At 38.1% G+C, this 19,463-nt stretch overlaps 1 protein-coding gene across 5 annotated transcripts in view; it reads left to right on the top strand.

Annotated features, from left to right (window-relative positions):
* The window catches only part of SYNE2 (spectrin repeat containing nuclear envelope protein 2), a 171,750-nt gene that overhangs the window by 39,899 nt on the left and 112,388 nt on the right, over positions 1-19,463 (top strand). For all 5 annotated transcript variants that reach the window (XM_042865498.1, XM_042865518.1, XM_042865528.1 and 2 more), the window contains exons 18-33: positions 1,151-1,324; positions 3,099-3,257; positions 3,517-3,690; positions 4,616-4,750; positions 4,906-5,061; positions 6,186-6,397; positions 6,664-6,739; positions 7,859-7,977; positions 8,570-8,693; positions 9,530-9,687; positions 10,137-10,284; positions 11,708-12,306; positions 13,167-13,346; positions 13,887-14,037; positions 16,272-16,430; positions 17,110-17,271. In XM_042865498.1, coding sequence (XP_042721432.1) covers positions 1,151-1,324; positions 3,099-3,257; positions 3,517-3,690; positions 4,616-4,750; positions 4,906-5,061; positions 6,186-6,397; positions 6,664-6,739; positions 7,859-7,977; positions 8,570-8,693; positions 9,530-9,687; positions 10,137-10,284; positions 11,708-12,306; positions 13,167-13,346; positions 13,887-14,037; positions 16,272-16,430; positions 17,110-17,271 — 2,886 coding nt within the window. The remainder of the gene's footprint in view (positions 1-1,150; positions 1,325-3,098; positions 3,258-3,516; positions 3,691-4,615; positions 4,751-4,905; positions 5,062-6,185; positions 6,398-6,663; positions 6,740-7,858; positions 7,978-8,569; positions 8,694-9,529; positions 9,688-10,136; positions 10,285-11,707; positions 12,307-13,166; positions 13,347-13,886; positions 14,038-16,271; positions 16,431-17,109; positions 17,272-19,463) is intronic.

The following is a 19,463-nucleotide window of genomic DNA, read 5'->3' as shown; positions in this document are numbered from 1 at the left end:
TCTTTGCAACACAGTTAAATGCTCTTTGTAACAATCTAGATAATACCAATTTTTAAAATCAAAATTTTAAAACCACTTTAAAGGGGATAACTTATTGCAGGTTAAAGCTTTTTGTTTAGTTATAGGGGTATTATATATATATATATATTTTATATATTATATATATATAAGGGTATTTTGTTTAGTATAGGGGTATTTCATTTATTAAGAGCTTGTGAACCTTTGCTAAATTGTGTAATCCCTTCTTCGTCTAGAAAAAGGTAATTATAGCTGCATGGATATTTCTAGGTTATTCAACTTTATACCAGCTCACTTGACAGGTTTTTAGGTGGCAGTAAATTCCTATACAATCTGCTTGATGTTATGTATATTACTTTTTCTAGAATAATTTCACAGTAGCAGCATTATCACTCCATCTGGGACTGTTAGAGCTCTTAATTTTCTAAGTTGAGCCTTTCAATGACATTTATTAAAATACTGCCCTGATGTTAAATGATGGCAAAGAAATACAGTATTTCTGTGGGAGATGAGCTTAATGAGGATGTTAATAAGAGGCATATTTGCAAGAGTGAGGAAATCTGGAGTTGCATGTAAAAGCCATTATTAACATTTCAAGAGATGTTTTTAGGAAGTAATTCAGGAAGCAGAAATAGACAGTCTTGTAAGTGCTTAAGGACAGAAGGGATTATTTTTCTGGTATTGCACTGGACATTATGTAAACATGTGTAGGTCAACATAGTGCACGGGCAAATGCTTGAAATGTGGCCTGACTATCAGTACCATTCAACCATTGCTACCATTTGGCCAACACCAGCTGTCATTCGCTTTGATAATTCCCTGGCATAACTTGGGAAATGCTGTATCACAGGAGTTCTTCTCCATTGTAATGTGGATGTGGCTGCTTTCTTATAGGGAAGGGGAAATCCATGTGGGCACAGGTTGTGTTGCCCTGCCTGCTCCCAGGGTTGAAAAATCAAGCCTTGGGTGATTTATTTACCAGTGTAAGTTTGGTGTTTATTTGTCCTTCATTGCTTGTTGAGTGCAAAAGCAGGAAAGTAAATTCGATGACTGTATGTTACAGGGGAGTAGTGGATAGATCCCTGTGGACTGATGATGAGTGTGAACGTCTTACCCTACTCTTTGTTCATAGCTTGGTGAAGAGAACACAGACACTGCTGAAAAGGCCAAGGAGCTTCCAGGAGGCATGGAGAAAATTGAAGAGCTTCTTGGAGGTGTAGAGAGCTGGGCCACAGAGACTGAATGCCTTCTCAGTGAGATTGGTCACAAGACACCTGTGGAACCTCAGATGGAGGAATATTTGCAGGTGAAAATGGGAATACATTCATACATACATACAGCTTAAAATACTTGTTCATCAGATTTTCATCTTTCAGAGTGGATTTATGACTTGGGTAAAAAGCACCTTCACCAATGGAGAAAAAATGCAGATTTTATGCTGTCACACGAGGTGGTAGAAAGTCAACCAATGGTAGTATTTTGGTATTATTTCCCAGAATCAGTCCTAGATGAGCTAGCTACAAATGAGTCTTCTGGTATACGCGTGTTCAGGTGATAATTGACAAGGAAGTGCTGTTGTTGCTACTGATTGGTAGCTTGCTCTCTAGTGTTATTAATTAGTCATGTGCAGCACAGCATTTGCAGCAGATCAAAACTTTGGAAGGTGCTGAGATTTGAATTTACAGTTATTTCTATCATGCATCCTTGCTTGGGACAGTTTGGCTGTATTCAATGCATTCCTGTCAAAAACTGGAATATCTGAGGTATTTGCAGCAGCATCTTGGGTAATCTGCGTATCTCAGTTTACAGGCAGTTGTTCTAAACATCCACAGTGAGCACTGCTGAATTTTTTTGTTACTTCCATTTCTGTCTGTTGCATCCACTGTTTCTCAGCCAGAGATTACTGTTTCTCCCTAGCAAAGGGTAGGTTGGAAATACATATGTCCAACTCTGCAGCTTCACTTAAGCAAATAAGCTTATGTCTTATTTAAATAAGCAAATAAGCAATGTCTTATTTACTTTCTTGTCCTGCCAGTGAAGATGAGACTGAACAAAGATACTGGGCTTTGCACTAGAGAAGCTGAAGCACTGTCATTTATTCCTTTTTCCCTATTTCTGCAACACGGAATTGTGTATAGTCTAGCGGTAGGAAGGTGGCCACAGGGTTCATTGAATTTCTTCTGTCCAAGTGCTAAGATTAAATACAGATGTTCTTCAGTAATTAAATCCATGTACAGTAACTGCTGTAGTTTACTTTGAGTTTGTGCCTTCTTGTTAGTTTATGGAATTAGGAAGTGTGAGGCTATGAAATGACTATATTCTTTTTTTTGGGTATATATTTATAAACTAATCCTCATTTTGCAGTACAGCACCAGTTTGTTAAAAATGATAAATTAAGTAAAGACAGCCTGACAGCTTCCAAAAATATGAATGATATTGTGCCTTTATGTCTATGAGAAGGAGAGATCTGGTCACTAATTGCCCTCAGCACAGTAGGTCAGGAACCCAGTAGAGCACTGATTATCATTAAAAGAATGCTAATTGACAACTTCAAAAAGGAAAATGTGTTGAATATTCATAGATCAAAACAATTCTAATATGGACATTTCATGATAAATATTTAAATATGGCACACTACTTTTTGCATGCAAAATAGCCAACTGCTTCCTGCCTTCTGGCACTCATTACCACAAGAAAGTCTGAGTCTTGATTATGTGCTTACTTTTGGATGACTTCACGATCAGGTTATGCATATCCAAATGTGTGGTTTGTGCTTTTGGTAGGCTGTTCAGATGAGAGACTGTGTTTAAAAAATTACTTCTGATTGAGTCTGAGGCAAAGTACTGATGATACCACATTGACTTGAAAGAATGTGTCAGCAAACGGAATCCCCTGTGGATGGCAGCAGACTCTCTACACAGAGACTTTGTAGCAAAATACACTGGCTATTGTTGGGATATATGATTTTGTTCTTGAGCAAATATTGGCCATGCATGATTAATGCTGGCTTTTTCATTCAGTTTCTTTAAACAAAAAGGCGTAAATACTGTGAAGACTTCTAATGCTTTTCATTCAACCAGAGCTTGGCTGCAAGGGGAATTTCATGCCAAGAGCAAGTTATGGCAGTAGAAGAGATATTGCAGTCTCTGATGAAGAATGCTTCAAGTGAGGTGTCCCAACAACATTGTCACACTGCTGGGTTGCCAGCACGAATTAAAGAAGCCAGAGACAGAATAGAGGTACTCCTTTTTTATTGTTATTATACATTATACCCACAATTTTTAGCATTATGTGATTAGGAAGATTCCTTTTCATTCATGTAAAACAAAAAAAGGTTATACTGTTGGAATCTATGTCCTAGACTCTTGCCAGGGACAGAAATTAGAACATTTCTAAGATCAGTATCTCAACTTGAAAAACTTGAGTGATGTTATGAAGCAATCACATTACATAATTAATGCAACTTGCACATGTTCTGAAAGGTCTCTTTCTTTCAAGGCTGTCATGAGTGACGTGAACAACATCCTGCCCAAATCTGAGAAGAAACCCTCACAAAAGGAAGCTTTACTTAATTTTGAAGAATCTCAGAAGGATATTGAGGTTTCCATTTCAAAAGCTGTGGAACTTGTTAGTCAAAAATTAAGTCCTGAAGTGCATATTTCAAGATATGAGGTAGGTTCGTTTTCTGAGCCAGCTGGGTGGATTATTTCTTAGTGTCATTTAATGTCTAAAAAGCTGAGAAAAATATGAGAATTTTTGGGGTAGCCTTTAATCTTTTTTTTTTCCTGCTGACTGTAAACTAAATTTTTAGTTTAGTTTTGTTAGTATATGTTGACAGGCAGACAATTCGAATGAGGAAATATGAATCTGAATACCAGTTTATTTACCGCCCTGTCTTAAATTACTCCATCATTCTCAGATCCCTGTTCTGAGCTATCACAATTTTTTTCCTGATTAATAATTAAGATTTCCATCTTGAAACATATGCCCGAACTCTTGGACAAGTTATTAAAGTATGATTATAAATGCAGAATCTCCACTTCTTTTTCCAGTGGCTAAATGATATAGAAAGTGTCAGATGTCAAAATTCAGATCTGTGAAAGGGGTCCTTAGTGAGGTATGAAACATGGAAACACACCCAATATCTGTGTTGCCTCATGTTGCACAGTGAGTTCTGGGCTGCCCTATGCTGGCAGCTGCACAGAGCTCACAGGGTCCCCTTGCATCAGTGCAGACCTTTCACATGCTTTCTGGGAGACATGGGACATGGCTGTGTGTGTTCTCTGGTAATGAACAGAGTTGAGGAACTTTAGTCTTTTTTTCTCTTTGGTACCACATTTTCCCCTAGAATGGGTCTTAAAGGAACAATATTTGCTTTTGTCTATAAAACATATTTTGACAGCGTCTGCAGCTTTTCTGCAAATATGCAAGAGTGGATAATGCCCTTGTTTTCAGTCATGCAAGGGCCATCCCAGCCCGTACTCGCCATGTATGTGTATTTTATATGTATCCTTTATAGGCTACTGATGACATTTTATTAGGTTGATAAGCTACGTTCAGTTCTGTTTATCTTTTGTAATGCTGTTTTGTTTTGCAGGAAGCTTTTAATGCTCTGGACAATAAAGTTCTTGACAATTTTTTTAAAGCAGTTGAACAACTGAAAAATATTTCATCCGATCAGGAAAAGCTGGAAGTAGAAGAAAAGAGTGAAGATATTCGTAAAAGATGGGAGGTGAGATAATATTGGAAGGAGACTCCACTGTCTGTTGTCATTATGCTTGGCATCTTGGAAACCAATTTTTTTGTCACATTGTTTTCTGAGACTTTAATTTGCTTTGTAATGCTGTGTCTCCGTCTCACAGAGATAACGTGTTCTGAATTTTGCAGGCCGTTCATAATGAAATTATATCCTGCATCCAGCTCCTATTAGAAAGGGAAAAAAAGAAATTTAACACAACTTTAAAAAAAATCAATAAGCAATTAGGGAAAGAAAAGAAACTCCTGAATATGAATAAAACCAAAGGGCTCATCAAGGAACATGAGGTACGTGACCCTTTCCTTTTCTGCTCAGTTATTTCTCTTTCTGAATGCATTGTCCTTCCTGCTCCTGCTTCCTTTGTGTTATGTAAACAGAGAACAGAGGCCTCCAAAATTATGTCAAATTATTTCATTGACTTTCTGACTGCAGACAATAGCCTCTTTATTTGCTTCCTTTTTGCATAGATGTTATCTTTTTTTTTTCTTTTATTCTTTTTTTTTTTTTTTTTAGGACAGTCTTGAGGCATAAAACAGATTTATTTGTGCGAAGTGTGAAAATAAGAAGTGATTTTGTGTTTGTGATTTGCTACAATTGTTTTGTTGAATGAGATTGATGCTTCTTCCACTGAGAGTATTTTCTCACAGTGCAGTAGACCCACTTTGTGGAGCATATAAATTAATCAGAGTTAGATGTAAGGCTTTAATTTTTCATTTGCTGGGGCATCATGAATCTTGCATACTCCATAGGCAATGGCTGTTACGCTTCATTGCTGCTAGCATTTTTGTTCATCCTCTTTGATATGCTTTGATGTGGCCAGTTTACCACTTAGAAAGGTAATAAAATGCTCTGTGTTGAAATTCTGGCCTTTGCTGAAGTAAGCACAGTTTTTGTGTTTGCTTTTAATGAGTTTATTCTGACCCAATAGTAAATACCCAATTGAAAAGAGAAAGAAACATTCTTAGGTGCATTCCTTCTGCTCATATTTTTGTTAGATTTTAATGTATCTTAATTTCAGCATCGAAAGTAAAGTCATTGATTGGGAGTATTTAAAATACGTTTTCCAATTCTTTTTTTTTTTCTGTAGTCAGTATTTGAAATGTCAGTGTGCAGATGACTTGGGATCAAAAGTCGCTAAAGTTGTAGTTACAGAAGTAATTTCAAAATCAAGTGTGAGTACAGACTTGGAAATGCAGCTGGGGAATACATTCTCAGAAATCCCAGTTTCTTTCCTGGCTTTATTTGAGAAAAATATCAAGGAAGATAAATGTTTCTCTCGTGGTTTGACAGCTTATACTTTAAATCCATTCATCCGAGAAGACAATGGAAACAGACAAATGTATAAGAATAATTAGAGTTGCCTATCCTTATGATTTAATAGGAGATTAATGTATTATTTTCCATTGTTTAGGCCTTTTTTTCACATGAAGGCAGCCTGAAAGAACTTAGCAAGTCACTAGAGGATCTTAAAATATTGGGAAAACTAGCAGAAGAAACTGTCCCAGACCTACAAACATTTGCTGCAGACTCTGAACAAAAGCTAGAAAAGCTTCAACAAACCGTGGCAGATACTTACACAGCCTTGCTGTCTCATGCTGGAAGAAGACAGCCATCCAAAACAGAGTGGGTGACTGAATGCATGATGTGTTGTGGCTTTGTAAAAATCAGACATGTGGGCAGATGTTGTGATATTGTGAATGTACTCCCAAGTACATTACTAAGGGCAACTTCACTTTTTAAACATTTAATACTGAATTTCATAGTCTAGCAGCATTTGATTACCTTTCCACACAGCTGCACTGTTAGGTTTTAATCATGAGCCTGGATTTCTTTTTTCACCTCTGTATTTCGTATTTTGTTCTTAAGCTGAAATTTCTTTTAAACCATAGGAGCTCCATTGTTGCTTCTGAGAATGGAGAAAAGCCCAGTTCTACCCAACAAATTGATTTCCTTTCAGTACAGGAGGTAAGAAGTCAATACATACTGTTAAGAGACAGTGCTCAGTCTAGAGGAGATCACTGACAAAAAGAAAAACTGACTGCTTCTGTTGCTATTCTTATTGTGGCAGATTTCAGGACTCTTGTGGCAGAACAAAAGCCCGTTTTACTAGGGAACCTAGGAAGAGTACATGTTCAAAAGGAACATACAGAGAACAGCCCTAAGCATCCTGAAAATTTGTGAACCTTCAATCTTGTGTTATATTTTGCTAAAGAGTGCTTTTCAGCTGAAGGAGCCATATGTGAAGCTGTGTTGAAGCATAAATCCCACACAGTGGCCCAGTAATTTGAACAAATTTCTAAGGACACAGAGAGGAAAATTAGTGAAGAGTTGGAGGCATTTTCTTTAGAAAAATAGGGGGAAAAACAGAATCCATGTAATTTCTTAGAAAAAAAAAATTCAGAGAGAAGACATTACTGTTTATGATGTGGACATCACAGAAGATGTCTCATTTAGGATAAGCATTCATGCCAGTGAGGCTGTAGATAGCTCATCAGACAGCATCCAGACTGTTGGAAGGGTTCCATTGCATTTACATTAAGTTGGCAGATGCAGAGGAAGTGTCTGTTATCAAGGAAGATCTCTTGCAAAACTATTTATATTGTTCCTGATAACAATGATAAATTCTGCTCCATCATGGATATTTGAAGTATGAAGTGTGTAACAGGTGTAAGCTGACATTAAACTCAGGAGAGCATATCCTGGAATCAAGAGCAAGAGATGTGCACAGTGATGTGGTATAAGCAGCCTAAAAAAAAGGTGCAGAAGGCAGTGCCTTTTGGTTTCTGCAGCAAAAATTCACACAAATGGTGATTGCCAGAGTTATGATGGGGCGGTTGCACATGCAGAGAGTCAGCATTACTGTGGAAGGAATGTATGATCTGGCTGCAAGTCTTCTAAAATCTGCTTTTTTGGCTCATTGTTGAGATGAAGCACACCTTGTGTTCATGAATGGTATCTCTCATCTCTTTTGGCACACATGAAGCATTGCTTCTTTCAGGAGATTACAGACATCTGCTGATCCTCTCTCTGTTTTGGCGCAGTGTGATGCAGAAGTCATTGTTATCTTTTTTGTTTTTGACTTAGACATCAAGAAACTCTGAAAATACGGCTTTGGAAACAGATATGAAGCATCACAATGGAGAAAGCTGTGAGAAGATGTTTGAGGAAGGCAGTGATTCGCCCACACCAGCTTTATTAGAGAGGTAATATTTATAAGTTAAAATGCATGTATATTAAGAGATGATACAGTGCTAGATATTCATAAGTTAATAGACTTTATGAAACATTGGATGCACTTTCGATATGAAGAACTCTGTTCTTGCTCTACTTCTGCTTACTTAACATTTCCTTGCATTGGATAAGGAAGTGCTGTAGTACCTAAATGACACAAATATCAGCATATTATAGGAAGAACACTTAAAGCTATTACAATTTTTCTTCTGCTCTTTCCTTGGAACAGAGAAATCTGCATCCACCTTACCAGTAACACCAAATACAACAACATTAAGGAAAAGAGACAAGTTTTTAAAATACTTCACATTGTTACGTTTATAAAACTGAATTCAAAGAATGCCAGAAGGCATGTGCACATGAAAATTATCCATGCAAACAATGTCTCAGCCACTGTACATATTGTTCATTTATGCCCATTCATTTGCAACTTAGGTAAAAATGTGCATTTGCAACAAACTGTTTATTTTATATGGCAGTCTTGGTTGACAACATCCAACTTCTGCTGTGTTCCATTAAGCTAGAAGTAATACTCACACTGAAAGTGATTGTATCTTTCTTTAGCTATAACACACAAAGAAGGAACCTGGAGGAACTTTTACAAGTGAGCAGAGATAAAGTAGCATCTGGCTTTACTGATGAAATAAAAGGCACTTCATGCCTTCAAAATAAATTGCTTGAATTACAGGTAAGGCAGACTTCATCTTTTAAAAACATACTTGATGCCATACACTTACCTTCTATGCATTATAGGTGCTGTCAAGGGATACAGAGCATCCTTACAAGCAGGTTTATTGAAAACAGAGAGAAACTGAGGGTTTAACATTTAGCACAGCCAAATTCCTATTTAGCAGTGGAGTTTTGCCAGTATTGCTAAAAGAAGAAATTGGTGGCTATCAGTTTGTAATTTGCAAGATCTAATGGAAAGAACAACTGCAAAAAACAGATAGCTAGATAGATAGCAGGAATGGTAAGTGATGGACCATGGCCAGGCTGGAGGAGTCTTCAAAGGTAAACCATCAAATGTCAGTGGTAGACATGAAGAATGAAACTCTTCCAGGACTTAGAACTTCAGTATGTTTGTGAGAAACTTAAGGTGGTGTTACAAGGCACATTATTGGTGTTAGAGATTTTATTATTGCAATTTTTCAGCTCTTCCATTGGAATGAACACAGAAGCAGTCTAGTGTGTTAGAACTTGGTTCAGTTCGAAGTTTGAATTTTGTTCTTTCAAAAATAGTTAAAATGAGATATTTTCTATTCATTCTTGTTTAAAAATGGTTGAACCAGACTTATCAAACATTTCTAAAACGTAGTGCAGGCATGTATCTGACACAGAAAATTTCATTCTAAAAAGCTGACAGAGATTCACATGCAGCTGAAAATTGAGTTTTTGAAAAAAAGAAACCCTTAAAGATGATGTTTTCAGCTTTTTCCATAGGAACTCTTGTGACTGTCATTTAATGAACTGGCCACTCTGTTGCACAGAATGATATTAAATCAATTAACCCTGCATGTCTTGTAGATGGTAGAGAATGATATCAATTCTGGTTGGGCACAATTGGGAAACATCTCATCTAGCTTAGAAAACCTTGTGGACGAAGTGAAGCAAGCTGCTATTTCTGAGACAAGAGGCAAACTAGAAGGAGAATGGAAAGAACTTCAGGATATTATAAGTACCAGGTATAAAATAATGTTTCATGATATTAGCAAAGGAATTGTTCACTGTAAGTAAAATGTGTGTTTCAAAGTGAATAGCTGTGTGTTATAGGAAGTGTTTGTGTATTGAACAGTGTTAACTGCCTTTTGTTTTAACTGCATTAGACATATCTTTTTCTTAGTTATGCATGGTAGATAGTGTGAATCTCTTCAGGAAGCTCAGAGTGTAACAGTTCTGCAGTATCCTTGACCTCATTTTTATTTCCTGCTACCTTCAGGTTAAATGAGCTGTGGTTCACTCTGCTTCTCATATTTATCAATGGAAAAACTTGTTTGACCTCAGGAAGAAAAAGAGAATTGGATCAGTCATGCAGTCAATCACAATATCTCTGTCGCTTTTTATGCTGTAAAACGTCAGGTGTCTTGTCTTGCTACTTTCCCAATTTGTGTTTTTTTTTTTACCTTTCTTATAGAACTAATTCTTTAAGGACTGCCTTGGAAATTGTTTTACCAATAGAAAATGAGTCCATTCTTCTATGTGAGTTAGATCAACGGCTGAACAAAAAGGGAATCCAGCAGTTTAATCTGGTGAACAGTGATCTTGCTTACAGAGAACTAAAGGTAAGGGAAAAGGCTGATATGCAGAGACAGCATCCCAACCAGGGCAATTCTTCATATCTCTAGGAACTAAAGGACTGCGTAGGGTTCCTCACTTAGGACTTTTGCACCATTCACAATACTTCCCAAAATTTTTGATCTGATTTGTGTCTGAACACATTTTAATTCATTTACTTCAAATGCTATTGCTCCTGGAGAGCCAGACAGGCACCCTTGATAGACTCTGCTGTAAAAGGCATAGCATTAAATGAGTATTTAATGCTTGGTCAGGACTTCCCTTTGCTACAGTTTTACGCTATCCCCACTTGGCTGTATGTCACTTTGTGGAGTGATGTAAGTAATGTGGTGTTAATTAATGAGCTAAAGTAAGCTGCCTCGATCACATCTGCTGAGGGATCTGAGTGTGCTGCAGGGTTGGGCTTTTTAGCTGCTTTCAGTATCTTGTTCCTAGACTCTGCTCTGTCTGCTAGGTGAGCTGGATGTTGTTTTGTTCCTGATATGTTGTTCCTTCTGAACACATAGGCTGCTACGCAGTACTGAAAGTTTGCGTTTGTCTGCCCTTGGCTCTCAAGCTGAGTAGAGTTTCAGTCTCTCAGGTTCTAGGACAGAGTTCATGTGCACTCTTTGTCTGAGATGACTCCTGGTTGGAAGGATCCTGCATTTTTTCCTAGCTTTGCGCTTTTGGGGTTTCACAACACTGCTGTACTGCTGTTCATCTGGGGGCTGCATAATCCTTTAACTAGGTAATGAGCAGGCTTCACAAGGAGATTTTAGATGTATGTGAATCTCCTCTGAAAACACAGAAAAAGTAAGCATAAAAGGTGGCAGCAATAGCAGTCATCTGTGTGCTCGCCTGTACTCCGAAGTCCCAGGACTCTCATCAGCTTTCTGTCTTATTCATCTGGTTGCTGGCAAGGTGATTGGGCTTTTCTCATAATGCTGAACAAATTCTGTCTGTGGAATACCATTTTATTTGATTTTTCTCTTTTAACCCATCCTTCACCAAGATCCAGAGTAACAACTTTTCTTTCTTGACCACTTTATTTAGCATATCTACTGTGTTGCTGTGACAAAGTCTTTCTACATTAATGACTTCAGATTGCTTTATACAGACTTAGGTTTATATTTCTAACATGATGTTATCTCTTAGCAAACGGTGAACTGAACATATGGGCACAGTGATACAGATTTATCAAATCAGTCAAATTTGATATTATTTCCGTAGCTAGATCTTCCACAGTAATAAATTGTAATGGAAATTCCAAACACCAAAATCCAAAAGCTGTTCTCCTTCACACTTTTAACAATATTTATTACATATATTATATTTGGATCAGTAGAATTTGTTTTTCATTGGTTCAGCTTGAATACAGGATACAGACTTTCTTTCACTTAATAACACTGTTGATGTCTTTCTCTACTGCAGGAGCTACAGAGATCCATATTAAATCAGATTGAAGTGTGCAAACAATTGGAACACCTAGATAGCTCAGCAAGAGATGAATTTAATCCAATAGATCTGCAAGCTGCAAGTAAAATTATGTTTTATTATCAAAACCAGCTTGAGGAAATGAGCCGTAAAATGCAAATCCGAGAGACAGTCCTTAAAGATCTGGAAGCTTTTATGGCCTCGTTGAGGAAAATTAAGTCTTCTGTCAAACATCTCATAGATCCCTTAGGCCAACCTGAAACACAAGGAAAAACATGGAGAGAGGCTGCACAAGAACTTTCTCATATGGCAAAAGAGGCTCAGTGTTTGGATGAACGCTTGAAAACAGTTGATATCTGCTTGGAAGATACTGAGTGTGGGAGAAATACTAGCTGTGAAAAGCTTGTTCAAACTTTATCTGAAGAGCTAAATGTGACTGGTGATCACTCAAGTGAACAGATGCCTATGGAGGGAAATGATTTATACAAGGTTTTTTCCACCAGAAATGAGGAGCTCCTTAAAAACATTCAGGATCTACGTGATAGAATTAACAAAATAGGTTTGAAGGATCCAACAGTTCCAGCTATACAACAGAGGTGAATTGTTTTTCGAAGCTCTTGTAATTAAGTAATTTCAATGGACTCAGGGGTTCTAATGACTCTTTGCAGTAGAACACTGAAATCTGACTGTGTCTTAAAGCCTCTTCATAGCACTGAAAGATTGTGAATTGTGAATTGTGGTTTATTCTCTGATTTAGAATCTAAAAAAGGGAAGCTTTTTCCATTTATTTTGTTTTAAACACCATGTATGTGCTTCTTTGAAGTACTATTGATGAAGAGGAAATTAGGAGGAGGCTGATTGTTACAGTCATGGTTTTCAATAACATAACTCAAACAGGTAGATAGCTCTTCTCCCTGAGCACCAACATGTGATCTAAACCTCTGAGTAATAGTGTTATTTTACCATACCTTGAGTAAGTCACATTTCCTGCATCTCAGATGGTGTTTCAGAGGAGTTCTCTGCAGCCTTCCAAATGATGAGTAAACAGTTCACTACAGTCTTAGTGTGGGGAAATAGGGAGGGGAGTTTATGGTTGTGAAATCCCACACTATGCCATAACTTCCTTTCTTAGACCTTATTTAAAGGTAGCCGGAGTGCACTTCACATTTTCATGCAAAATAATTGACTGTGTTCATACAAAACTCACTGGCCCTAAAAAATTTGGGGTTGCTTTCTCAAACGGCTCCTAGATCAGTATAACTCCTCTGGCAGACTGTCAAATTTCATGATCTGAAAATGAAATCACACTTTTTATGATGTCATTTAATATAGTAACTGTGCTCAGCTCAGGATGAAATTCTAGAGGGCTTTGGTAATTACATTTATAGGAAAAAAATCAAGACTTGCTTTCATACAAGCCTGTATTTCTTTTTTTTTTTTTTTTTTCCTAATAAAGGATCAAGTCATTAGTGGAATTGGAAAAGGAATTAGATTGTTCTGCTGTTGAAATGAAATCTATGCGAGAAATTGCTAATAAGCTCCTGCAGATGAAAGAGGAAAAAGCAGAAGAATCAAATGAGCAATGTAGAGTTACAGAGAGATCGTGGGAGGATACAAAACTCTTGCTTGCTGAATGGTAAGGAAAAAAGTTGTGTTTTAAATAGTGTTTTACAAGTGAGAAGTTTGCTTATGAAATGCATCAGCAAAAAAGTCTTAAAACCATGCTTCAAAGTAAGTGAAATTCTGATGCAGTAGGAAATGTTACTACTACAATGCTGTAGAATGTCGTAATGCCAAGAATGGTACATATAAATTTGCAGCCAAAGCTCATTAATATTATTTATTTTTAAGAAATCACAATCCTGTCGTGTAAGTGTTATATAGTGATATGTTGAACTTCATAGGTATCGAAAAGAAAAGTCTGCCTGTTGGTGTCTTTTATGTTTGCTGTGGTTTTCATGCTAGTGCATTCAAAAAGAAGTCAGTCAGAACCAAATCAAAGAGAACACCTGTCTTAGAGTCAGAAAAAAAACTAAGGAACTAAGGAAATTTGTTTGATAAGCAGAGGAGAGTCTGGACTCCCTATACATACTATGTAGGAGAAAGAAGCAGGTAGGAGGCTTAGGCTGCTCCTTTTATGCATAGTCAGTAAATAGTTGATCTCTTTTTTCAATAGCCAGGAGCAGTGTGCGAGGGCTCTGGAGCTCCTGAAGCAGTATCAAAGCTGCAAAAGCAGTCTAACCAGCATCATCCATAAACAGGAGATTGTGCTTTCACAGCAAAATTCGTACATGGGGAAGGACAATTTGAACAGACTGATAGCAAAGGTGAGTGAAAGGAACTTAATGAAAAGTCACATAAATAAACTTTCCTGGGAGTGTGGGAGCATTCCATTGTATAGGGTTGTATACCTGGACTTCAGGGTAAGTGTTAAGTCCTTGCTTTCACTTTGGTTTCCAAAGTACTTTTAAGGACTATACTTTGATGTTAAATTGATGACCGGCTTTACTTAGTAAGTCATGTTCTTGTTAAAGGGGATTTTGATCTAAAATGGAAAGAACAGTTTTGATCCAACACCAAAACAAGATGAAATCTTGTTCTGCCAAAAAAAAAAACACAACAAAACCCACATCTCGAAAGCAGCAAGACTTATTTCACCTGTACTCTTCAGAACATTTCTATATTTTCTATCAAGTTAAAAACCTTCTAGTAGGTAGTTTGCAAATATACAGAAGCAACAAAATCTATTCACTGCTGAAGAGATGGTTTAAAGCATTGTAAACGCCTCAAGCAAAAATAATATCTAATGTAACTCCTTGTGGGCTGCTTGTTTATCTGCTGTAGTAACGTATAACCAAGAATGAGGATCTGCATCCTCTCCCTGCTCAGGTCATAGACAGGGCTGCAGGGTTTGTCTGCACTGCACAGTGCTATGTGGAGATTTTCAGCTAACCCTGAGAAAGAAGCTGAAGAACAGGAGCTGTAAGGCTGTGTCAGTGTGACACAACCACTGAAGGACTGGACCATGACAGATTTATTCTGCTTCCAAGACTGGTACTCGTGTGCCTTGCTGTAATCATTATCAACTTGCACAGAGCCTGCTTGGGGTTGCCAACATGAAACTGCACTGGGATTCAGACTTCTGGGAACCAGACCAGTTTTGGCTGGCCTGACAATTCAGTATTTTATTGAGCTGTATTTTCAACATTAATCTCTGATGTCATACTGACTTTGCTGACCAAACTGTGTTGTGGTTCAGATAAAAGCTTGACTTCTAGCTACATTATTTTTGTGTAAATGAATGCAAGTACTGGATATAGGCATCCATAGCTAATGGATTGTGGAACAGCAAGCAGCATTTCCATTGTGACCATTTTGGTGAACAGGTTTCACCTTTCCTGGCTGGGTTACATGACAAGCTGTTTAGATGCCATTTTTGGCTTTGTGTTGAGACACCAACCATAGTTCAGGAACATTTGCTCTCAGCCAGTGCCTGGGATGATTAAATTTAAGAAGGAACACAAACATTTTCTTCCCTCATGGTGGGTGCTTGTGTGCATCATCTGCCCTTCAGCTCGAGCAGGATCTTTTCTGATTTCACCAGCAGGACCTCTGGCACCTCATGTTGCTTGAGCTTCCACTGCAGGGGAGCTTGCTTGCATGCCCCAGCCCCTAACTTTCTGGAGGCCCTTTGCTTAGATTACAGCTCGTACTCCTCTGCCTGTTTTGCAGCTGCCACTCTCAGAATGCAAGTTTGCAAGAGCTGCTGCATAGTACTGACATGTCTTTGAGTATTCATTGCTTATTTGTAATTAAGTATAACGGTAACAGAGGAGATCATCTGCCTTGCTGAGAGTTGTGCTGCTCTGCCATCCCTCCCCTGGTCTCTGGTTGGCAGGCTTTGTCTGATGAGATGCTTCTCATCTCTGCGAATTACAGTTTGCAGTAGCCTAACGCTAGAGGTCAGTGTTTCTTTTCCAATAGGTTTCCGTGTTGTTTGTAAACACTGACGTTACAATCAAGCACAAAGATGCTGTCTCGTGTTTAAGTAGAAAATAGAAAAAATGGACGATTTTATTTCTGGCAGTGGCATATTTGACCATTCTGAAGTGGAATCTAAGCTTTTATAAAAATAGTTCAGAACCTGGGGATCCCAGTGCCAGGTTATGAGGATGTAAGATAATTATTACATTGTACTTGCTTGTTTTTGTAACGGAGATGCTGTATTTGGATATACAGTCTGCTTGGATCTTGTGATTGTTACTTTTAAATCAAGCTGTGCTTTTAGGTCTCACAGTAAGAAGTATACTATCCACAGTTCTCACTCAGCTGTTCTGCCAGCAGTGACAGAATGAAGAGGAAAATGTTCTTATCAGCGTGGCAGGGATGCAGTGGCAGAGAATACATTGCTAGTCTCATTATATTCTGTAAAATAGGTTATTTCATGTAATGCTGTTATATCTCTAACCTGAAAGTAACAGCACATCACTTAAAATGTTTTGCTGAATAAACTGTTTTAAGCAAACATTGCTTGCAAATATGCTCTTGGTCTCTTTCACAGATTGAAGAGGCAAAAGAGGAATTTAATGATCGCGCTGAAGATGTAGACAAAATAAATCAGATCTGCAAAAACCTTCAATTCCAGCTCAATAAAATGAGAAGCTTTGAGGAGCCTCCGTTTGAGAATGAGGCTAACATCATTGTGGACAGATGGCTGGATGTATGTAAAAAGTAAATTATCGGGGTGGTCTTATCCGCTGTGCATTACAGTAATTGATTCTGACTCATGTGTAATATTTGGAATAAATTAAGTGCAATATGGCAAAGATTCTTAAGAGGGAAATCCAGAGCAAAGTTTACAGAGTGTCCATTGGTGTAATGATTTTGATAGTTTATATCATGGCAGTCTTAACAGCAAATGGTTGTGGGAAGTGCAGGAAGGCAACATTTGTGCTTTCAGCATGAATCTGTAAGCTTCCATAACAACTTCAGTGCATTTAGACTTTGGAGTCAGTGGGGAGAATTACAAAGCTGGTGCTGTTGGGGAGAAATGTTTGCCACAGTCGGTCTAAGCAGTGCATCAATACTGAGATTAGATGGCATTTACTGAGAGTAGATAAACATTAATGAGCAAGGCTCCTTCCTAAACCTGCCTTAAAACTGGCAAGCTGCCGTTTTGATTGGTGTGTTTAGCGACATGTGTAGCAGGGATTTAAATATCTTCTCCATGACTGGTTTGCTGTGAAGACACATGAGATTTTTTTCCCTTGCTGCACATATTGTTTATGTAGGTGCTCAGATTGTTTTGCTCAGATTTTATTACGCTGCCTTTGTTTTTGGATTATAACTCAATGTTTTGTGTATCTGTGTGTGTTTTTTGTGTATAAATCTCCTGGTAGATCAATGAAAAAACTGAAAACTATTGTGATAATTTGGGAAGAGCTCAGGCTTTGTGGGACAAACTTCTTGGTTTATCTGGCACAATCGATGCATGGGCAAATGCAGAACTTAAGAACACGGAAGGCCGCTGTCTGACCGATGAGGACCTTACACAGCTGAAGGTAATTTGAATGAAATTCTTTGAATTCATGTTGTAGTGATGTGGACTTCTGACTATAAAAATGCAGATCTCAAAGAGGTATGAGCTCTGCAAAAGCAGTGGAAGTCCTGATATTTGCAGTTTCATTTCCCTGTACGCTTTCATCGAAGACAGTGCATAATATATAGGAGATGCAGGTCTTGGAAACTAATATGTATGTGTAGATGTCTGTACAAGCTTAGTGGATATGTTAAATCATTAGAATTAATGCAGCACTATAAATGCTTTATTACACTACAGAAGTCCCCTCATCCCTTTGTACTGTGTGAACATAACAGTGAAGTCTGGAATTTTATGGACTAAGTACAATGGTGCACAAACTTCCTTGTACCTAGAGAAGAGAGAAAAGAGTGTGTGTGGTTACTAAGAATCTCCATGGGCAGGCATCCATCAGTAGAGCCTGGGCAAGGCCTGCTCTTGCCCCTTTCACACAGGTTCCAGCATTACCTCTAGGAATAGGGGTGCAGTTGGATTTAGAAACACATGTACCAGCTCTGAGTCATTGAAGAGCCTCATATATGGGGGATGAGTTTTTTAACTTCTGACCTTACAGTCATAATTGACCAACTGTGCTGCTCTTTTGTAGCTACAGCCATTCTCTACTATACAGGAGTAATTTCCTGCTTGAGTGGGCTTGAAACATAACTAAGTCTCATATTTGCTAGTTTGAAAATATGCAGGCAGCTGATTCTCAGTGTTTATATGCTACAAATGCCCTGTTTTTCATTGTGCTTACTGCAGAACTGTTGCTATCATTCTTAGTGCTGCTCATTTGTTTTAACTTGCAGAGCAATAAAAAGCCAAGGTGTTCTTGTTATGTGCATCTTCCCAGTGAAACAGTAGTGTGCTTGCTGTGCACAGGTGGATGTTCTGTTATTGTTTTTCCACCGTGTTGTTGGAGTTAACCTGGGGCAGTTCAGGTCCCTGAGGGCTGCACTAAAAATACACCATCTGGCAACTGCATCTTAAAAGCTATTTTGTTACCTGGAAACTGCTGAAGCCCACAGTGATGTGACCGTGCCTCCGGCGTGCCTTCCTGCTGGTGCACAGGAAGGGCTGGCTGTACTGGAGGTGGCTGAGGTTCCTCCACTGCTCCTGCACAAGAAGATAATTCTCAAAAGAAAAGGGGGGAAAGGGGAGGGGAGAGAGAAACTCTTTCCCCATGAACTGCTGTACGAGTGGAATAGCAGGAGAGAAAGGCAAATTCCGTGCATTTGTAGTTTTGTGAATTCTAAAGTTTCCAAAAGGAGCCAGGTTTGTTTATTTATTTATATATATGTATGTATATACATTTTGAAACATATTAATTGGAATTAGAAGCCCAATGCTGCAGTGTTACACAGGATTGAAACCCAGGGTCCTTTGTGACCACTCAGCAGAGCACAGGTGTATGTGCTTTCCTGAAACCTATCCAAAAGTACTGAGTAATGAATTTTTTGACTATTTAAAAACAGTTTCAGTATGTGTGATGTCAGAGAAGTCCTTTCCCCTGTAGGCATGATGGAAATGGAAGTGCTTTTAAGGGCTGCAGGGACTGGATGGGTCTTGAGGTTTCCTTGTGTAGAAATTGCAATAGAAAATTTTGTCTTGAGGGAAATTTGGGATCCTGGAATCAGGCGCAGTGTGACTACTTTTGACATGTAATGTTTCATAATTTGAAGCTGATATTTTACTTCCACATTGTTGGATGGTTCCAGAATCCATTCTAACAAGTAGAGATGTTTTTGTATATGTGGAGATTTATAATAAAAAAACGTATGCAGGATATGTTATATTTTATCTCATCCCTACCAAAATGCATAATCAGGGGATCAGTTCTTGACTTAAGTCTATGAGAAGATTTCAAGATGTATTACCCTTTTGGTAAGCATTAAGAAAAGCATTAAGAAATGCTTAGAACAAACATACAAAACAAACCCACAAAAATTATTTTCCCACAACTCTGCTTGGTTAATATAGAAGTAAAATAGTTAAGATTGTTAAATTTATGCTAGATTTGCACTGACAGCTACTTTTGCCTGAGAAACCCGGAATATCTCTGACCCCAGAACCAAAAAGTGTCAACCTAAATTTCTAAAATGAAAATCTCGGAGTAAGCAGCTGTTGGACCAGTGGAGCTGTATATGCCAAAACAAGGAATCAGAAAATGAGAAG

The sequence above is a fragment of the Lagopus leucura genome, unplaced genomic scaffold, assembly GCF_019238085.1.
Source record: "Lagopus leucura isolate 7727_CA_CO unplaced genomic scaffold, USGS_WTPT01 Super-Scaffold_1, whole genome shotgun sequence".
Lineage (NCBI taxonomy): Eukaryota > Metazoa > Chordata > Aves > Galliformes > Phasianidae > Lagopus > Lagopus leucura.
The sequence above is the reverse complement of the archived record's forward strand: the minus strand, read 5'-3'. Positions and strand labels throughout refer to the sequence as shown.